At 36.4% G+C, this 18,811-nt stretch overlaps 1 protein-coding gene across 2 annotated transcripts; it reads left to right on the top strand.

The window, feature by feature from the left end:
- The first annotated feature begins 28 nt into the window (after nt 1-28).
- On the top strand, nt 29-17,949 carry LOC135732320 (dual specificity testis-specific protein kinase 2). Of its 2 annotated transcripts, XM_065250268.1 has the most exons (10): nt 29-364; nt 821-890; nt 7,988-8,181; nt 9,831-9,952; nt 10,900-10,948; nt 12,530-12,679; nt 15,551-15,718; nt 15,804-15,887; nt 16,012-16,098; nt 16,407-17,949. In XM_065250268.1, the coding sequence occupies exons 2-10, from the start codon at nt 860-862 to the stop codon at nt 16,497-16,499; spliced, it is 978 nt and encodes a 325-aa protein (XP_065106340.1). In that variant the 5' UTR covers nt 29-364; nt 821-859; the 3' UTR covers nt 16,500-17,949. The 2 variants fall into 2 exon arrangements, with proteins under 2 accessions (XP_065106340.1, XP_065106341.1); XM_065250269.2 differs by lacking the exon at nt 821-890.
- The last annotated feature ends 862 nt before the right edge of the window (nt 17,950-18,811 follow it).

Below are 18,811 nucleotides of genomic sequence, written 5' to 3' on the forward strand. Positions count from 1 at the left end.
TCCACAGGTGGGCGTGGTCGAACTAAAACGTCGTGACGTCATTGCCATTGGTTTCCTTCTACACACAGGCAGCCCATTAAACCCGCATCATTTCATCTTTTCTGGATTACTTTAAACCCACAGTGAAGCTGCCAGTCAGAAGGAAGGGGAGTTGCTATATTTGATGATTGCTTTGGTTGAGTAAGTGACGGAAAATGGACTCCTTCCAAGAAACGCAAGAGCGATGCCACGGGTTTGCCTCCAACTAAACTCAATTCATCCTCAAAGAACTGAATTTGTGTAGTCTTTAACAAAGATCGATTTCATTTGAACACTCAGTTATCAGTCAATCATCAGCAGCGAAGGTGAAGACGCTGGGTTTGCTGTGAGTAGCCGCGAGGCATTTTTTTTCCAGATATATCTCTTTTTTTTCTGAATTTTGCCTGATATCCATCAGCCACCTACTCATGCGTCTGTCAGCTTCGTGTTGTTCTTAACAATTTTGACTGTTGAAATGCGGTGTGCAGTACGGATTCAAAGCTAGTGTGTATTCAATATTGTGTATAACAACTCATGTTATATTGTACATTTTTATAGCTCAAATGGTAGATCATTGCGGTAGTGCAGAGGTTACAGGTTCGATACTAATAAAATACAGATTGAATGTCTGTTGGATAAGCGTCAGCCAAATGTAAATGTAACACTTTCCTGTAAACTTATGTTGTATTTAAGTTGACATGTATGTTCAATGTTTGTTAGTGCCTGCTGATTCTGTGCTCTGTTAATGTGCTTCTGTGTTTTGTGAGTTTCTGTTCATTGTACTTGTGTCATTTTCTCATAGCTTCTGTGATATAGGCACTGGCCCTCCACCCACCTCAAGATGCACATGAATAGCTTATTAAACCAGTGCAGTAAGTAACATTGTCTGTTTTGTTTCTAATACACAAAACTGATTTGAAACACATACTGTCATGAGAATCATGGTAACATGTTTTCTGCATTTCTTTAACTATTGCATTGGGCAATATTAACATGAATAAAGTGATGCCTGGTTCATAGAGAGCTTTTTTCATTTTCACTTGACATTTAAGTTAATGGATTCATGTGGAGCTTGTCATGAAGAGTAAATGAGGAAGCCTGCAGGTGACCAGAATAGATATTCTCAGATCATCTCAGATCAACACGCCTACACTATCTAAACATCCTCAAGACAAGATATATGGGGTGCAAAATGACAGAAGCAGTTACGGCTTGAATTTAGAGAAATCTAGCACAATTTTTGAGGTTTAAAACAAGAAGCTGTTTGCTGATGGGTGAGAAAAATAATCACCCATTGGCAAACAGCTTGTTTAAAGCAAATGCATCACACAATTTTGCTAGATTTCTCTAAAAGCAAGATATAACCGTGTATCATTGTTGTAGCTCAGTGGGAAAACTTTGTGTTTGTAGCACAAAAGGTCATAGGTTTGATCCCAGAGTACACACATAATGATATGCTGCACTATAAATCACTTTGGATACAAGCATTTGCCAAATGTATAAATGTAAATGTTCTGGAAAAACAAGAACAAAAACTTAAAAAAAAGATTCTTAGTAGTACAGTAGGTTGCTTGCCCATCAAAGTCATGATCTTGTGGCCATATATTTCCTATATTCCTATATTTACAGTGTACATTTTCAGTGTACAGTATATTGGCAGACTTAATATTAATGACTCAGTGGACAGATGTTTTCACAGTTTCTGTATTCGTTTTTGTACAAACTTAGATGAGGAAAAGCCTTGGGAGGAACCAAAACTCAACTCTGTGGGCTGATAGATATTTATACAACACACACATACATACAGTACATAAATGGTGACATTTTACAAAACTTTTTTAAAAATGTAAAATTATGAAGTTCTAGCTCAAAATACCATATAGATAATTGCCAAAGTGGCAATTTTGGCATGTTAAAATTGCCACTTTGTAGGTGTGAGCAAAAATGTGCCGTTTTTGATGTGTCCTTTAAAATGCAGATGAGCTGATCTCTGCACTAAATGGCAGGGCCATGGTTGGATAGTGCAGATTAAGAGGCGGTATTATTATCCCCTTCTGACATCACAAGGGCTAAAATGCAAGATTATAATGTCTTGTAAATGATTTTTATGACTAATAAAATAGGAACTCAAATCGTTTTATTAGTTTAACAGGTTTAGTCCATCCCACACTGTGAGTTGCATAGTTAAAGTGCATATTTTAAATATACTTCTTGTTCTATTCTTATATTCGATTACTATTTTCCATACCCATACTTGAGGCATTTATGTGCCATGGTGCTGACATAGCGGAGATCCTCCCTGCCCTTTAGTGAAAGACAGGAAAACATAGCTTTCCCTCCCTGCATCTCCTTCCAAAGTACAGGACACATCCCAGTTCTTTCTCTTTAATTTAAAACAGCCTAGGACCAAGCACAACTGAGGAATAGACTCATCTATTTCTAAAGGATCTCAAGGACATAATCTTGATCTTTGATGCTTTCCTACTGTAATTATACATCACCGCTCTTTGACTTTTTTAAAAGCAGTAATACGATTTGAAGCTGCCTTGTCTGTGGGCTTTGTCATACATTTAAGCCCATATAGGACTATCTTTATATTATAAAGTTTTATCAGATGTTTATAAAATGCTTGTGCTCACAATCAATCAGCTAAATACAGTTTACAATGAAACCGTATACAACAAGATCTCAAAGAGAACTTTCTCTTTATGTATTTCTTGTTTTTCTGCTGTTTCGTCAATATGGTTTTCGCAGAAAGATGGGTGGTAAAAATGTAGGTCATACTGGCAAAATAGAAACATTCTGCAGAAGATAATATTAAGGAAGTGCATGTTCTTTATGTCAATCAGATTTTGAGATGAGCTTTAAGTCCATTTGCATTAGTTCACAAGAAGTAGTATAAATCTTACTGATATAAAGCACTGCTTTTATGCAAACCCAGGCTTTCAAGGCTTTAGCTTTCCATGAAATACAGAATCAGCAGTCATCAAAATTACTTCTTGACTGTTTGCAGTTATAGTTTATTTCAATATTTCAGATTAATTTTCCTAAAAACCGCTAAATTTAGTATTTTTATGACTCCTTAATTGCTGAAAACATTTACATGCGTCATTCCTCGTGCTGAGTTTTGATATGCACAGTCCATTGCTCTCCAAAGTCTTAGGACAGAGAGACAGAGATGGAAAAGGCAACGACATCAGTAAGACTTTCAGTCTTTTCGGTTTGCCACACCACGCTGGCCGCTGTGCTGAATGATGTTTTGTGTAAAGAATGAGAAGGAGAGTGGGAGAGAATCTGAGGGGGAGATCTCTGGGCCGATGCCAATGCTGCTGTCGTCTCCAACAAATCCAATCTGGAACAAGCTCACAGCTACTGCCCCTGCATTTCGCACCAATCCAATGTGAATGTTCTGTTTTTCTGTGTGTGAAGAGAGAGAGAACCTGTTGTTGATGTCATGATGTAAATAAAATTCATGCAAATAATTGTGCGATACAATATCATGGCAGTTCATGCGTATTTTAGGTTTTTGTTTGATGTGATTGCACCCCGTGATATTGGGTTTAGGGGCGACGTTAGGGATGTACTAAGAATCATACTTCATATAAATTAGCCACCTCTTACGTTGTCCGAAAAATATGTACCCCAGCTGTCACTGGGGCTGTACCCTTTTAAAAAGTACAGTTGTGCATCTGCGAGTTCCTAATAAATACCTCAGACGTACATTTATCAAAAAACATATTTACACCCTGGTACAAAATTTGTTTTTGGTCTGTATGGCTAATTTTGCCCTTCATGACAACTGTGAATTAATATAATAAAAATCATAGCTTTAAAGTTCTGCATAATTAAGCGTGTGGTCACTTGAGTGACGGTTGAACAGCCACGGCTGTCACTAGAATTGAGCTAGGTGGGCGTGGTTTTAGCAACCATCCACCTCAGCTTCACCTTTGTCCCGCCTCTTTACTTAGTTTCGGATATCCACGAGTGATGTGCGGTGACACGTGGCCAAGATGGCGATGACAGGCAAGGCCTACTTTAAGCTTCAAAAACGATCTTCAGAAAAACCTATGGGTGACGTCACTGACACTATGTCCATCTTTTTTACAGTCTATGATCGCAACATGCCAGTGTTCGGTTGATTTGTGCTACCTTTTCAGATTTTGCTACCTCCCATAGAAAACATACAGTACTAACCCCTACCCAACACCTAAACCAACTCTTTTCCCTACCTAACACGTAAATCTAAAACTTTTAAGCCAACACGAAGATAGGACAATTTGATGGGTAGGATAAAATGTCAGGACACCGTCCGGTCAAACTGGCGACCTTGGGGTTACAAGCCCAACATTAACCATTAGTCCACGACTGCCCTACAGTATAACTGTACTAAATGGTAGGTATTAGGGCCTTTATAAAGTTTACTGCCTCAGTGACAGCTGGGGAAAAAATTTTGACCATGCATTCCAACAGTGCAAAATTCTCATGACATCAGGTTGGTTTTTGTGTGGATTCGTATTACGGTGCGAGTGGAAGCAATTAACTGGCTGAATTTCACGACTTACACATAGTATTTTAGCGCTTATCTCCTTGCAGTCCCTACGCAGAAAAATATGCAGTCTAATGAAAACTTTATATGTTACACATAAACCTTTTAATATATTATTGGTACTTCATATTTTTGATTCATTTTGTGAAAGCTGCTCGTGTGCCCTTTAACTACTGCCATATTTCGAGCAAATGAAGATAAAATTATTGACGTAAAGTGTTTAAAAAAAGTGATCATGTAACTCGGATATGTAAAAGGGATATTCTGACATCTATGCTCTGATCTTGTACATTTCTGCCCTTTCAAGATTGTAGAAGACTCAAAGTTAACCACAAACTTCCTGTTCTAACATCAGTCTGTGATGAATCGGCTTGAATTGTTAACTGATGAAGTTTTATTTACTTACATAAGAAAATCTTCTTAAAGTTTGTTTTTATTTTTTGTTTTGTTTTTATGTTCAATACGATCAGGTTTTAAAATGGCATTCTTTTACTAATTTGATGTTCATTTTGCACACTGAAGCCTCAGTCTTCCTGTCAAAGTCCACGTTGTGGGTTGACTTCCTCTAGTGTACATGTGAAGGTTGCAGGCCGTATGACGGCATGTTCTGACGTTGGGTGCGCTGTGTAAACTTGAGTAAATGTCTCCTTTTGACCCTCGTATATCAGAAACCTTTGGTTTCCTCTACTGTGCCAGACGTCAGTTGCCACTTAGATTGCATCTGTTTCCTCCGAAAGATGTGGGAGCTTGAGTCCACATCCAGTGCTGAATTGTATCACTACACTGTTAACTGGTGTGATCCTTGCCTAAAGCTATATGAGCTTGCATGCTTGAGATGTGGTTGGCATGTTTCCATGTTGGCCGGCAGTTTTTCTCGTAAATTGGCTTGTGGTAGATAGATGGTTAAACTTACACCTGTGTGCAATATTGTGTCTTACAGGAAGTTTTTTTCTCAGCATTTGTAATAAACTCAACCCTCAGGCGACTGTATTTTTTGTAGGCATTATGTGCGTTTCAATAAGCCAAATTTAGTGTTATTCCACCAACTTAATGAAATCTTTTTTTTAGATACTGTTGTAATTTGGGTTGATCTTTATAATTCAGGGATTAAATAAAGTAGATAAAAACAGAGAAAACAGACAGAAAGAGAGACACACATTATACATACTGGGCTGTTTCGGTCCATGGTTAAGTATAATATGGACAAACCCAACCGTGGGTTTAAGTTAACCTAGAAAACGTTAAAACAACTCAGCATAGCTTCATTTAAACCCAAGGTTGGATTTTGCCCAGCCATATACTTAAAGCTAATATACAGTAGGGGAGGTTTCCCAGACAGTGCTTAGGCCTAGTCCCAGACTAAAATGCTTGAGCTGTCTTCACTTAAAACACCTTGCACTGAAATAATTTGGTTTTGTCTTAAGATGCACCAATAATGTGTATTGAGGTATGTTTGTTAAAACTGCTTAAATGTCCTAAAATAACTAGACCTAGTCCTTAAACCCTGTCCCAATAAATGTATACATTTTCTCAGTAAATCCTGTTTTTTGTACATCTATGCAAATGTACGTGCACGGATGAACGCACATCCTTCCAAACTATAGTTTATTTGACTCGTACATGTACACGACACATGCGCATTGCGACAAGATGCAATGCATCTTCTGTGCTTCATACGTGCGTACAACGTACATGGGGGTTTCAAAAATCCAGCATACAGTACATGCACTCTCTCACGTTTGGCTAAAAATGGATTAGCGTTCAGCTGTCCTTTGCATCCACATAAACCACTTTAATGTATAGATAATCATTTTGTTTATAATTTAATATTTTATTTTTAATTGCGTTGATTCTTTGATTCATTTTTTGTAAGCCACTTTGAAACAATTTAACATTGTAAAAAAGCACTTTATAAATAAAACATTGAACTATGTTTTCAATAAGCTTTTTTTAGAGTGCATATATTAGTTAGCGTTTACTGTAAGCTCTTTTTCTGCTTTTGCACAGTTGTGAATTGAAACGGCCTGGTGCTGGAAGCACAAAGGCTGCATGTATGCGTTCTGCCTGTAACGAAAAAGGCTAGATGATTCCCTCTCGAGTGACAAACGCTAGCGGGTTGTGTAAGCGTGCCACTCCGTGCTGTTCCCCGGCAGGATCATTGGGCTATGATAACTGTCCCTATTCATATCAAAGTCCTGCTTTTTTCTCATTTCCCCAATGCAAAAAAGACATATGCATTAAAGCAATGCTTTACTGTAAATGAAATTCTGTCCTTCCTCTGTTACTTTCTTCTGTTGAATAGAACAGAAAATGTGTATTTTTATACATTTATTGCTATAAGTATTAGCGCACTCTGAAAATGGGTTGTTGAGTAAAATTTGACAAATTCAGTTGTTGGGTTTTAAATTAACCTATGCTTGGTTGTTTTAACCCAACTTTATTGTGTATTTTAGCATATGTACAAGTTACAGATTTTTAGTTACAGATTCTCTTTTCTTGTGTGCATTTGTCTATACTCACTAACCAGAAAACCACAGTTATGTGTTAAAACATTTTGTGTTGCAAATATCCTGTAATAGGCTTTATGCCCAGCTGCACTACTTCCTGAACTGCAGCCAGCTCCTTGTTTCCTGTCTGCCATTATTGGACAAACTGATTAATCCAGGTGTGTCTGATTATTGTTGTTGTGACTACTGAAATTAGGGACACCTAGATTAATCAATTTGTTTGTAATTACTGAGGCCTTGCACACCTGGATTAATCAGTTTGTCCAATAATGGCAGACAGGAAACAAGGAGCTGGCTGAAGTTCAGGAAGTAGTGCAGCTGGGCATAAAGCCTATTATTGCATCTTGCCTTTAGACACCCAATGTATATACAAGTAAATTACATTGTTGTAAATGCTAAACCTTATAACAATTCATACAATAAGGAAAATTCTGGCACCATTAACTCACCTCCATGCACACTTTGTTTGCAGATGTAAAGCCTTGTCTTTAACTATTTGTTTGTACTGTTTATGTGTGTTGCACTGTACAAACTGGCAGTCTCTCGCCATTACAGATCAGTCTTTTTCTGCATGCAGCCCATCTGTTTTTGGACCTCATTATTCTGACACTTTTATACCCTACCACAAGAGCTTTCCTGCTCATTGAACTAATTGACTGTTTATGAGCTTGAAACCAAGATCATTACAATCATCCGTATACATTATGCTTCCCCTAGATAGTAGTAGCTGCTTTTTCTTTTGCACTTGGCCCGCTGTATGAGGGATGTATTTTACACTTTTAAACAATTATTAAAGGTGTTTCACTGTCACCTTTAGTGACTTTTATTGTTTAATTTTTGTAAAAGTTTTCATGTGTATTTCTCATATACCTCAATACGTTAATTATAAAATGATGTGTGTGTTTGGTTCCTATAGCGGAGATCTCCAGGATGTGCGAGGTGGACGTTTCTTCTGAGCCCACCAGCCCGACGCTGTTTAGAGAGTCTTCGGATACATACTGCCATGTGGACCGTTGGCAGAAATTACGCACAGCTGTTCGCAAACTAGAGTTTTGGGAAAACTTCACGCATGAGCTCATTGGCAGTGGCTTCTTCTCAAAGGTTTACAAGGTAAAACTTTTCATTTGTTGTATTTAAAGTAATGGCTACACAAAATCCTTGTTGATAGGTGTTTAATGTATCAGTCAATATAATAAAGTATTTAAAATACATAATACCCTGTAAACATTACCCAGAATTATACGAACTCAGCAAAAAACTTGATCTTTAAGGGTGTTTTCACACCTAGTTCGAACAAACCAAGTGATCTCAGACCCCCTAAAAGGACCCAAAAGTGAACCGAACTCAGACCACATCCGGAGGTCGTCTGAGTACGCTTTGCTTTTCTTTTGTGGTTTGATTTCTTGAGATGTGAAATCAATGAGTTCCCGGTCTACTTCGCGTGTCGTTTGGACATTGTATCAAAATAAACTGCTGCACAGAAAGCTGGGGTCTGAGTTCTTATGAAGTTGTGGTGTGAACAAGAAAGCGTCTGAGATTACTTCAGTTCTGAGTCCACTATATTCTGAACACCAAAAGGACTGAGGTCATATTCGGCTAGTTCCTTTTCTGCTTCACTTTAAGTTTGGTTCTTTTAAAATGAACTATATATGAAAACACCCCGAAGATAAAAATGAATCCATGCGATATATTCAGTCTTAATAAGGTAACTGCATAAACTGACAGACTTTATGCTCTCTACGTTGTAAAAAAGTGAAAGTTTGATCTATTAAAACATATACACTTAAAAAAGTAATCTTTTTCAAATTAAAATTTTCACTTAAAGTAAAAAACCTACTTTTTTAGGTTACCAGTTAAAGTGTTTTTTTTGTTTTTTGTTTTTAAAGTAAATCTTTCACTTTTTACAGTGTGGTATGTGTGTATAACTGCATAAGGATGACTGGTTTGGTATAAAAACGTCTGCCAAATGCAAACAGTAAAAAAAAAAAAAACCAGGAATCTTTGAGTACACCAAACCCATTAATGGTTTCCTGATGAGTCTCTGCCATGTAAATGACATAACTAATGATTGAATAGCACACAGAGACCAAACCAACAGTTCTGTCACTTCCTGTACATGGACTGGACATAAAGGGGTGGTTTTCCGGACAGGGATTAACTTAAGCCAGGCCTTAGTTTAATTAGGAAATATAACTAGCTTTAACAAATATGCCTTACTAAAAACATTACTTGTGTGCTTTTTGAGGCAAACAAAGGGTACTGATGTATTTTAAAGCAACACTATGTAGTTTTTTACCTTTAAATAATGTCTCTAAAATTATTTAAGTGATAGAACAACTTTTAACTGGACAAATTGTACTGTTGCTGCAACCTGAGCAGCCTCCTAGCTGCTACAAGCAGACTCTGAAAGTGGCGGTGGAGGGTAGGAAACACAGCCCCGCCCCTCCCCCTGCTGCAGAAGAGTGTCTGATACCAGGCACTGTTGCGCTTTTCAACCAAATTGGGAAGCTGTAAGTCATTTTTACATGGAAACTACATAGTGTTGCTTTAAGATATCAGTGCAAGTTTTTTTTTCAGTTTGGACAGCTCTTACATTTTTTTTAGTCTAGGACTAGTCTAATCCCTGTCTGGGAAACAACCTTATAATGTTTCTTTGAGATTGTATTCTAGCAAAAGAAACTGAATTTATGTAACCAGTTTTACATTACCTGTTTTCTTTTGTATTGTAATTTTTGTTTGTAATATATTGACATTTTCAGGTGAACCACAATACAACACGAAAAGTGATGGTAGTAAAGATCTACAAGAACGATGTGGACCAGGACAGTATTGTGCGAGAAATCAGTCTTTTGCAGAAGCTCTCTCACCCTAACATAGTGAGGTAATACCACCGCATCTTCCTCATCTAAATGGTGTTTTGGGCATTTTCTACACTTTCCAATCACATCAACATTTATATGGCTAATTTCTATTACTGTATACAGTACCAGCAAACATTTAAATACATATATGGATGAGATTTGGTGAAGAAAAGCAACGACAAGGTCTTGGATATGACTCGTAAATCATACACATAATAATAAATGTACATTTAAATACGTTGTACTGTACTATAAATCGCTTTTGATCAAATCATTTTTTTTGTGTATGCATGTATGTTTTCTGCCAATCAAACCCAAGCTTTGTGTTGCAAGCGCAATGCTCTACCCGCTGAGCTACATTTTCCTGCTCATAACCATGAACAGTCATGTCAAATCCCTACCCAACACACACAGTTACATCACTGTTAACCTAACACCATGAGCGTGTGTGTTTGCCTAAGCAATCTCAGAATGGCTTTTTCCCAGTGCATCATGAAAGGAAAAGCCAGATCGAAGTTCCCTGTGCAGCTGTAATCTATCACAACTTTCCAGTTACCTGCCAACTTTTATTACCCCAGTAGAGATTACAGTCACACTGAACTATGGACAGGGCTGATGAATTTAACAAACCATATGTTTACACCATGACACAGTAAAATATTATGTTTACCCATATTTACTGCCTATTTATTGTTCTCTCATATTACCGGGGAGAATTGAGGTCTGAATATTTTTTTTACCTCTTAAGTAACTTAATTTCCACGCATGTGCAGTTATTACATGTTAAAAAGTGTATTGTGTACACAATATTCACATTTGGACACACAGTTTTCATAATCTTAAAAAATCTTTATCTTAAGGTGTATGATTAAATGTTTAATCCTTAATTTAGTAAGCAAATTTATTTTATTAGACATTTAACAAAATAACAGGTTTTTGTGACCTTCTCTCCCATCTCTGCTACCAGGTATCTGGGTATTTGTGTGAAAGAGGACAAATTATACCCTATTCTGGAGGTGAGTATCATTTGTTTGAGTCTTTATTTTATGCATTTTATTAAATATTACAATTATCAAGAGTCAAACACAGACATAAGTGCTGGAGTGACATAAACACTGGATCATCTCAGTGCTGTTATGCTAAAGCACCCTTGGAATGCCGCTAACTTAAAGGTGCTTGGGTAACCTTTACTGTACGTTCACAGTGTAAAAAAATGCTTTGACTGCCCTGCTAACGACGCTATAGATAGAGAGTAGAGGACGCTCTAATGCGTTTTATAAATGTCGAATGGTTTCGCCTTCCGTTTGGTTGACGTCAAATCGCGTCATAGCTCATTACCATAAAGTTGAGCTGATTTCCAAAACATGCCGCTGCTCGACGGAACTCGCCGCCGGTTCTCATAAAAAATGTATGACTTTCGGCTTCTTTGCTCCCGCTGGTGGTGGTGTAAACGTCTTACAAAATGACCTATATTGTTTTTATAACCTTAGAATGAGCCGTTTTTATCTACATACACCGCGGGTCCCCTCACATGGTAGTGGCCATTTTGCACCGTCATGTTTCTACAGCAGCCCTAAATGGACAAATTGCTCTACGAGCGTGTTTCATCACTACTTTTGTCTCAGAAGATGACATGTTTGTCTTGTAGGGGTTACTGTAGCTTCACAATGCGTTTCAAAAGGGAGGGGTGAGCTGTGGACTGACCCCTTGATTGCAATTTACAGTCTCACCACTAGATGCCGCTACAAATCTAAACAGTGGACCTTTAACTCATTCCCCGCCATTGAAGAGTTATCTCGTCAGTTAAGAGAAAATATTTGAACAGAAAAAGCGTGTTCCTGATGAGGTTTTATTATAATCTGTAATACCGTGATTTTCCACTAGATGCCGCTCTTATCCAATTTATAAAAAAACTGAAGCAAAAAATTATTTATTCATTTTACACTCCGTGTATGTCGTGTATGTTTTGATAATCGTTCTGAGTCTGATTTCTAACAAAATTATTTCACAAATATGCAATTATTTTATCTTTTTGTTTAAAATGTTGTATTTTTTTAAGAAAAATACCCATATTTAAGAGTTTATAATAGGGGTGTTAAGATTCTCCAAATCCTCGATTCCATTACATTTTTGATTCTAAGGTCACGGTGCAATTCGATTCTCAATTTTTTTATGCATAAAATTAATTATATTTATTTTACAAGACTTGTATGTTTTGATAATCGTTCTGAATCTGATTTCTAGCAAAATATTTGTATTTTTGAAGAAAAATACCCATATTTAAGAGTTTATAAACAAAGAAAAAAAAAAGATAGGATGAATTTTTTTCCCATTTTGTATGTTTATTGTTTGTTTGAAAGCAGAGGGTCTGTTTTTTCATTTGATATTTGTATGTTTATATATTTTAAAAAGAAAATATTCCTGGAAGACATTTTGTAAAACTCACAAAAATTGTTGGCAGGCAACTTAAAAAAAAATGGAAATGGCAGGAAATGAGTTAATCACATGAGGGATAGAAACTAAAATTGTAAAATATAAATGTCACAATTAGTACAAAGGTAACACTTTATTTCCCACTGACTTGTTTGTCTTTATAGTACGTTAGTGGCGGATGTTTAGAGGAGCTGTTGGCCAGAAAAGACGTTCCTCTGTGCTGGAGAGAGAAAGTGGATCTGGCCTCTGACATCACCAGAGGAATGATTTATCTGCACTATAAAAACATCTACCACAGAGATCTTAACTCTAAGGTACAGCACGATTGCCATTTCAATCACACAAACACACAACTAAGGACTGATAATCTGAAGATCTCTTCTAATGAGAAATCAGTAGATACTGTAGCTCTAGACTTCACCCAGAATTTCCCCTGAGATATTCAGACGTAGATGTTTGTGCGCAAGAGTGTAATGGGTTGCCAGGATTCACGTAAGTGCTTACCAAACCTGGGGTGAGGGGCGAGGCCGCTCTATTGTGATGGTAATAAACTCTTTCTCTCTCTCACACTCTTCCCATCTAATTTGAAAATACAAAATGCACAAACATTGTGTAGGCTTGCCCTCCCCACCCCTCTTTTCGTGTTTACTTTGGCCTTGTCCCTATGCCACAGCCTATTTGTCATCCATTCAGATTTGAACAATGAGCAAACAAAAATGCCAACCACACAATTAACATAGACGACTGTAACTGTGATCTAGCACATTTGTTACTGGGACCATCGATTGGTTTTCACTGACCTGAAAGTTGCGATTTGTCGTAAAACTTTGTGGGGCTGTTGGAAGTTGTGTCAGCTGTTAAAGTCGACTGTACTTCTCTAAAGCTTGGGTTTTAACACGCAATGAATGCTTTTGAAACCTTAATTGACTAAGTGTGAATTTGCTAGCACTTCGGCCTGAAAAGAGGAAAGGCAAGGGTTTTTCCGGGATACGTCATGGCTTCTTTCTTAACTCTTCTTGTTGCAAAGTTTTTTCATGTATTGCTTATGTCGCATAGAAATTGCACAATGTTAAATGGTAAAACATTAATGTAATGTATCTCCATTAGAAAAGTAATAAATTCAGATGCTCTCGGTTTTAGTTTCTCAGCCCATGGTGTTCACAATCCTGATTATTGGCGATGCTTAAAGGACATCCCCCACAATGTTCATTCATATAATCAACTACATATCTGTCTAATAATGTGTATGAATTTTCTTTGTTATTTGACTTTTTTTCTGCCTTTTTTACTTATTTATAATCATTCTGGCAAACCTCAGTGCTTCTCATCCAAACCCATCCATTAGCAGCACAGCCAGAGGCTGCCGCAACACTTGGCATATGGATGAGCTACTTTTCTAAATTTGGAGGTTTCAGACTCAGGGCTGTGCTTGGAGTTTTCTTAGTCCTATAATCATGGGTCAGAGTGTGCGGGAATAGAGCCTGTAGTGTGGTTTAGGTTTTAATTTCTTCCAAATGCACAATTCAACGATTTCATCCATCAGCACTTTCTGCTCCACTGGTCTTATGCAATATCTCAGTCGTGCCTGGTATCCTCTTGTGCTGGAAAGTCTCTAAAGTTGCCTTTCTTCTAAGTTTTCAATTAAGCTCACAATAACCTGGCTCTAAACTGATTTTCGGATTAAAAAGTGTGTAGGGATGGAAGCGAGGAACTGTGGATGAATGTCCAGGTGTCTCAGCTGAATAATTAATTAAACAGGCACAGTGATGACGAGAAACTTCATTAATCTGAACCTTCAAGGTTCTGCATAAGCAACCAGGCACATTGGGCCTGATGTATAAACATAGCGTGTGCACACAATGGGCATTGAAATGTCTATACCCAATTCTCCACGCACATATTCAGAATTTTTTAAGTAAACTTGTGAAAATATGGACTTTCTTGACTGTTTGTATGTATGTGATTTTTAAAGATGATACAGTATCTACACAAGAGACCCACTGTTTTACAGACATTATGTCTGCTTTATCTAATAAATCTATCATTTATCTTTAATATATATATATAGATTTAGCTTTGGTTACATTTTTCTTTTTTGTGTGTTTGTCCACAAACATTATTTTAAGTGGCTGCGGTGTGAAGCAGTGTTAGTGTGATTGTTGTTTGTGAATTTGTGTGACTTGTGGGAGACACTGATGAATTTTTTGCATGTTTTACCGCCCCCCTCTGGCGGTTTTTAAGAACAACATTATCATTTTACAAACCAGTGGACCCCAACCTTTTGACTTCAGGACCACCCATTATCCACAACAATATTTAAAGCCTCTCCCGACTCATAATTATTCCCCAATGAAATATTTCAGAGTTTGGAATAGAAATATATTTGTTATAAAATAATTAAACACTATCTTGTGTTTTAATGCTTGTTTTTATTTCATTATAAAGCATAATGAGGACCTCTTGGAGGTTTGCTGAGGCCCCCAGGTCTCAGAAACATTGTTTAAACTCCCATATAAAATACTTGTTGTTTTCTAGGTAAAGTTCAGTCTTGATTAAAAATAGGGGTGTACTTATTTTTCTTTTCTTTTTGGGGGGGATAATGCTTGTTTTGCTTCTCAATGAATTACGGTGAAATGCCGCTACATCCAAAAGCCAGAGGGCGCCCTCGTGCAGAAACTCAATATGCGCTGCAGACGAAGAACCACACACGCAGCTCCAGGAAATTGCTTAGGATATATTTATATTGCTGTTTTTCAAACCTTTTCAGGTATTTGCATGATAATAAAGAATAATGTTTAATGATTAACGAGTGTTGCTTTTTCAAATGCATGTTATAAACGACTCCAACTAACAGTGATTTCAGATTGATAAGGACTGATCAAAGGTAGTACATGAAATAGCTGTGATTAATATCGGCTGTGTGATTCAGAATAGTTATCGGCCACGCATTATTAGTGTATATCGGCATTTATCGGTGCACCCCTAATTAAACAATACCTTTCATAGTAAAAACAAAATCATTTTTTAAATGAAGGTTAAGAACCTAAATAAAACATATAAAAAAATAAAACAATTGTTTACTAGCAAGTTTGTTATGCTTGGAAAAAAGATAAATAGAAATAAAATAAAAAAATATTTAACTTTATTATAATGAGATAATAATGGACATGTTTCTCTTTACACAGAACTGTCTGATAAGGGTTACGGCCAGAGGCCGAGAGGCGCTGGTGACTGATTTTGGTTTGGCTCGAGAAGTGGTTGAACTTCCTGCAAAGGACAGAAAGCTTTCACTTGTGGGCTCTGCCTTCTGGATGGCACCCGAGATGTTGCGTGGAGAGCCCTACGACCGAAAGGTGATCCAAAATTTTTTAAAAGAGAATATTCTTACTCTTCAACCTTAAAGCGTACTGCTTTAACATTTGCTTTATGTAATGTTAGGTGGATGTATTCTCTTTTGGAATTGTTTTGTGTGAAATCCTGGCTAGAATCCCAGCAGACCCAGAAATTCTTCCACGAACACAGGTGACTATAATATCTTGATTGACACTAAGGCAAAGAAATACAAAATCTAACATTATAATTTTATAAAAATGTTTACTTTTTTAAATACTGTTCCTGTGTGGATATGTGGATGTTTGTGTTGCAGGACTACGGCTTAGATGTGTCAGCATTCAGCAAAATGGTCAGTGGGTGTCCTCAGCATCTTTTGGAGCTGGCAGCCAGCTGCTGTCTGGTAGGTGGTTATTTTGCTCATTAAAAATGAAAAATATTCACCCTGGCTGTGAAAACCCAGCTAAAGTCATTTTTGTGATTTACGGTTTTCGACATTAAAGCATCCTGAAGAACATCCTGTAAAAATATAACTTTACTATCTGAGTAAGTCCCTATCATAGATTGAAATTAAAGTGAAATCCGACTTATCTTATACTTAAGTCTGAATTTCAGAGACAGGGTCACAAAGTTCTTCTACCCACAAAGTATAAAATATCCTCCCAGAAAAAGTTTGTAATGGTATTGTTTATTGCTCTCTGAAACTCTCAGATAGAGGCTTTCAGGAGACCCTCTTTCACAGAGCTTCAGGAGGAGTTGGGTGAAATCTCTGAAAGTCTGGAGTCTGATCTCACGACAGGCTGAGCTGCAGCAGGTGCTTCGGTATCACATCAGCCCTGCAATGAACACCAACAGCTGGACACAGTCAATCACAAACCCAGCTGAAGATTTATTACTGAGCTTTTTGCATCGCAAGAGCAGCTTAAGGACATTTTATGGACTTGAAGCTTGGTGAGCTTCCCTCATTACAGTTTAACTCAGCACAACTGTATGTAGTTTGTTCTGCATACAATATACATTATACACACTGTAAAAAGTGATGTCAAATCAACATATATTTTATTTTAAGTTAACTTAACACATTAAATTAAACTATTTCAAATTGTTTTTATAAGTTATGTCAACTTATCAAAACTTAATAATAGTAGTTTGAAATGACTTGCAAAACCAAGTTGTTTTAACAGCATATAAAACTGTTTCAGCTTAAGTGTGCCTAGCTGTTTGCAGTGTCAACATTTCAAGCTATGGACTTAAAAGTGTTTCTGGGTTTTATATTAATACTTTTATATTTAAAATATCGGCACTTTATCCAATAGTTAAAAAATGCAGAAAGCATGTCAATGGTTTCCAATAACCAAATAAGATTTTTAGAGAGAATTTGGTAAAAATACAGTATATATTATTATTATTAAGGAAACATTTTATTTTGGTACTAAACTTTCAATGCCAAAATGCACAAATATATATTGACTGTTTTTTTTTTTTGTACTAGGACAAACTTGTTTGAAAAAGTCAAGAGAGTATTTTCTTTACTGTTAAGCAGTTTATACAAAAGCAAGTTCCTCGTTGTTGTTTTTACTTTCACTGTGAGCTAAAGTCATGCACTTTGTAAACTCTCCATAGAGCATTGTTTTCTGCCTTTAAGGTGTTTGTGTTGCTATGACTCACCAGTAGTTATATTTCAATGCTCTGACTGAGTGTTTGGTGATTTTTTTTTTCAGTGCAATGTTTAATCAAGCAACAAAGCTCTAACAATTTAAGTTGAATGCACATCCTTCATTGTTTATGTTAGTTTCTTTCACCTAATACATTTATAGTCTTTCAACATTTTACGATAATGTGGCATAAGAAATTTGCGCCAAACTATCATGATCAAGCTGAATGATGGTGCGCCAGGCAGAAAACGTTACATTCTGAAGTTTATTACTTGCCACCAATGTTATGGTTGTTCTTATTTTGTCAATTGTTTATTAATTAATATTTATATACAAGTTCATAAAACATTTTATTATGCTTTAATGCAGTTGTGAATTGTATTTGGAGATCTTTGAAGTTAACATAACAAAATCGATATTCTGTGCCTCTGAGAATCTCATACAGAGAATATTTTCATGCTAACCTCATCATCATGGGTACACAGACCCAATCATGTAAAGTCTTAATCTTTCTGTTTGTAGTGTTTTTGTAATACTTAGTGTAAAGATGAAAGAAAGTGTATTTGAACAGTGTTTATTTTTCAAATAAAACCATTGAAAACCTGTTGGATTATCTCCTTATTATGGCAAATGGTATTTCAATTTCAAAAGGTGGATGGTGTTTTTCTCTGCCTGATAAAAGGTAAAGTAAAATATGGAGCTTTTGTGCATGAATTATTACTGGTTTGAAATCAATGAACTTTGGTTGCTTTCATGTCTGGTTACCTGGCAACTTTTTGTACAGTGTGGGCTCTTAAAACACCCAATGCTAATCATATTTCAGGCTAAGACCATTGTGGCTCTTGGTATCAAACCACTCAATGCAAATGATTAGAAATTATGAATAATAATGAGTGTATCATGGGGTTAAACTCTTTAATGTGATGTGATGTATTGAATTAACTTGGATGAAAGAAAAATCATTTTTGATCTAAATCAAAGTTTTATTACAATAAGAACATATACATCCTGCTTCACATTTTATTCCTTACCTGCCTTTTAAGAGATAAAATACATTTATAAAGAATAGAATTTAATTACTTAACGTAAAAGAAAATAAAACTATTTGGTTTTTAGTGTTCACACAGCCTGCATTTGTCTTCAAATGAAAACACTTCACCAGTGTGAATGAATAAGTAAACAGTGGCTTTTCAGGTGTCTGATGGGAGCTTTTGTTAAGGTAAAGATCAAAGATACTTGTTTAGATAACTGATGTTTCCCTTAGATGTATTTTTATTATAGCAAATATTTAGATGAGACTTGTGTGTTGTTTAAGGTTTATACTAGGTGACTAATATTTTATTAACATAAACAACAAAAGATTAAAATCACTGTATAGGCCTACTCTAAATTCTGCTGGGTTATTTTTAACCCAATGCTGGGTATGTTTTGGAGAGAACACATGTTGGGCTAATAAATAAA

The sequence above is a fragment of the Paramisgurnus dabryanus genome, chromosome 5 (assembly GCF_030506205.2).
Source record: "Paramisgurnus dabryanus chromosome 5, PD_genome_1.1, whole genome shotgun sequence".
NCBI lineage: Eukaryota > Metazoa > Chordata > Actinopteri > Cypriniformes > Cobitidae > Paramisgurnus > Paramisgurnus dabryanus.

Excerpts from the sequence above, each read along its gene's own strand:
- LOC135732320 (XM_065250268.1), top strand. The coding sequence starts at position 860 with ATGCACATGAATAGCTTATTAAACCAGTGCA. Across the intron at positions 891-7,987 it reads TAGCTTATTAAACCAGTGCA|CGGAGATCTCCAGGATGTGC; the intron begins GTAAGTAACATT and ends TGGTTCCTATAG. Across the intron at positions 9,953-10,899 it reads TCTCACCCTAACATAGTGAG|GTATCTGGGTATTTGTGTGA; the intron begins GTAATACCACCG and ends CTCTGCTACCAG.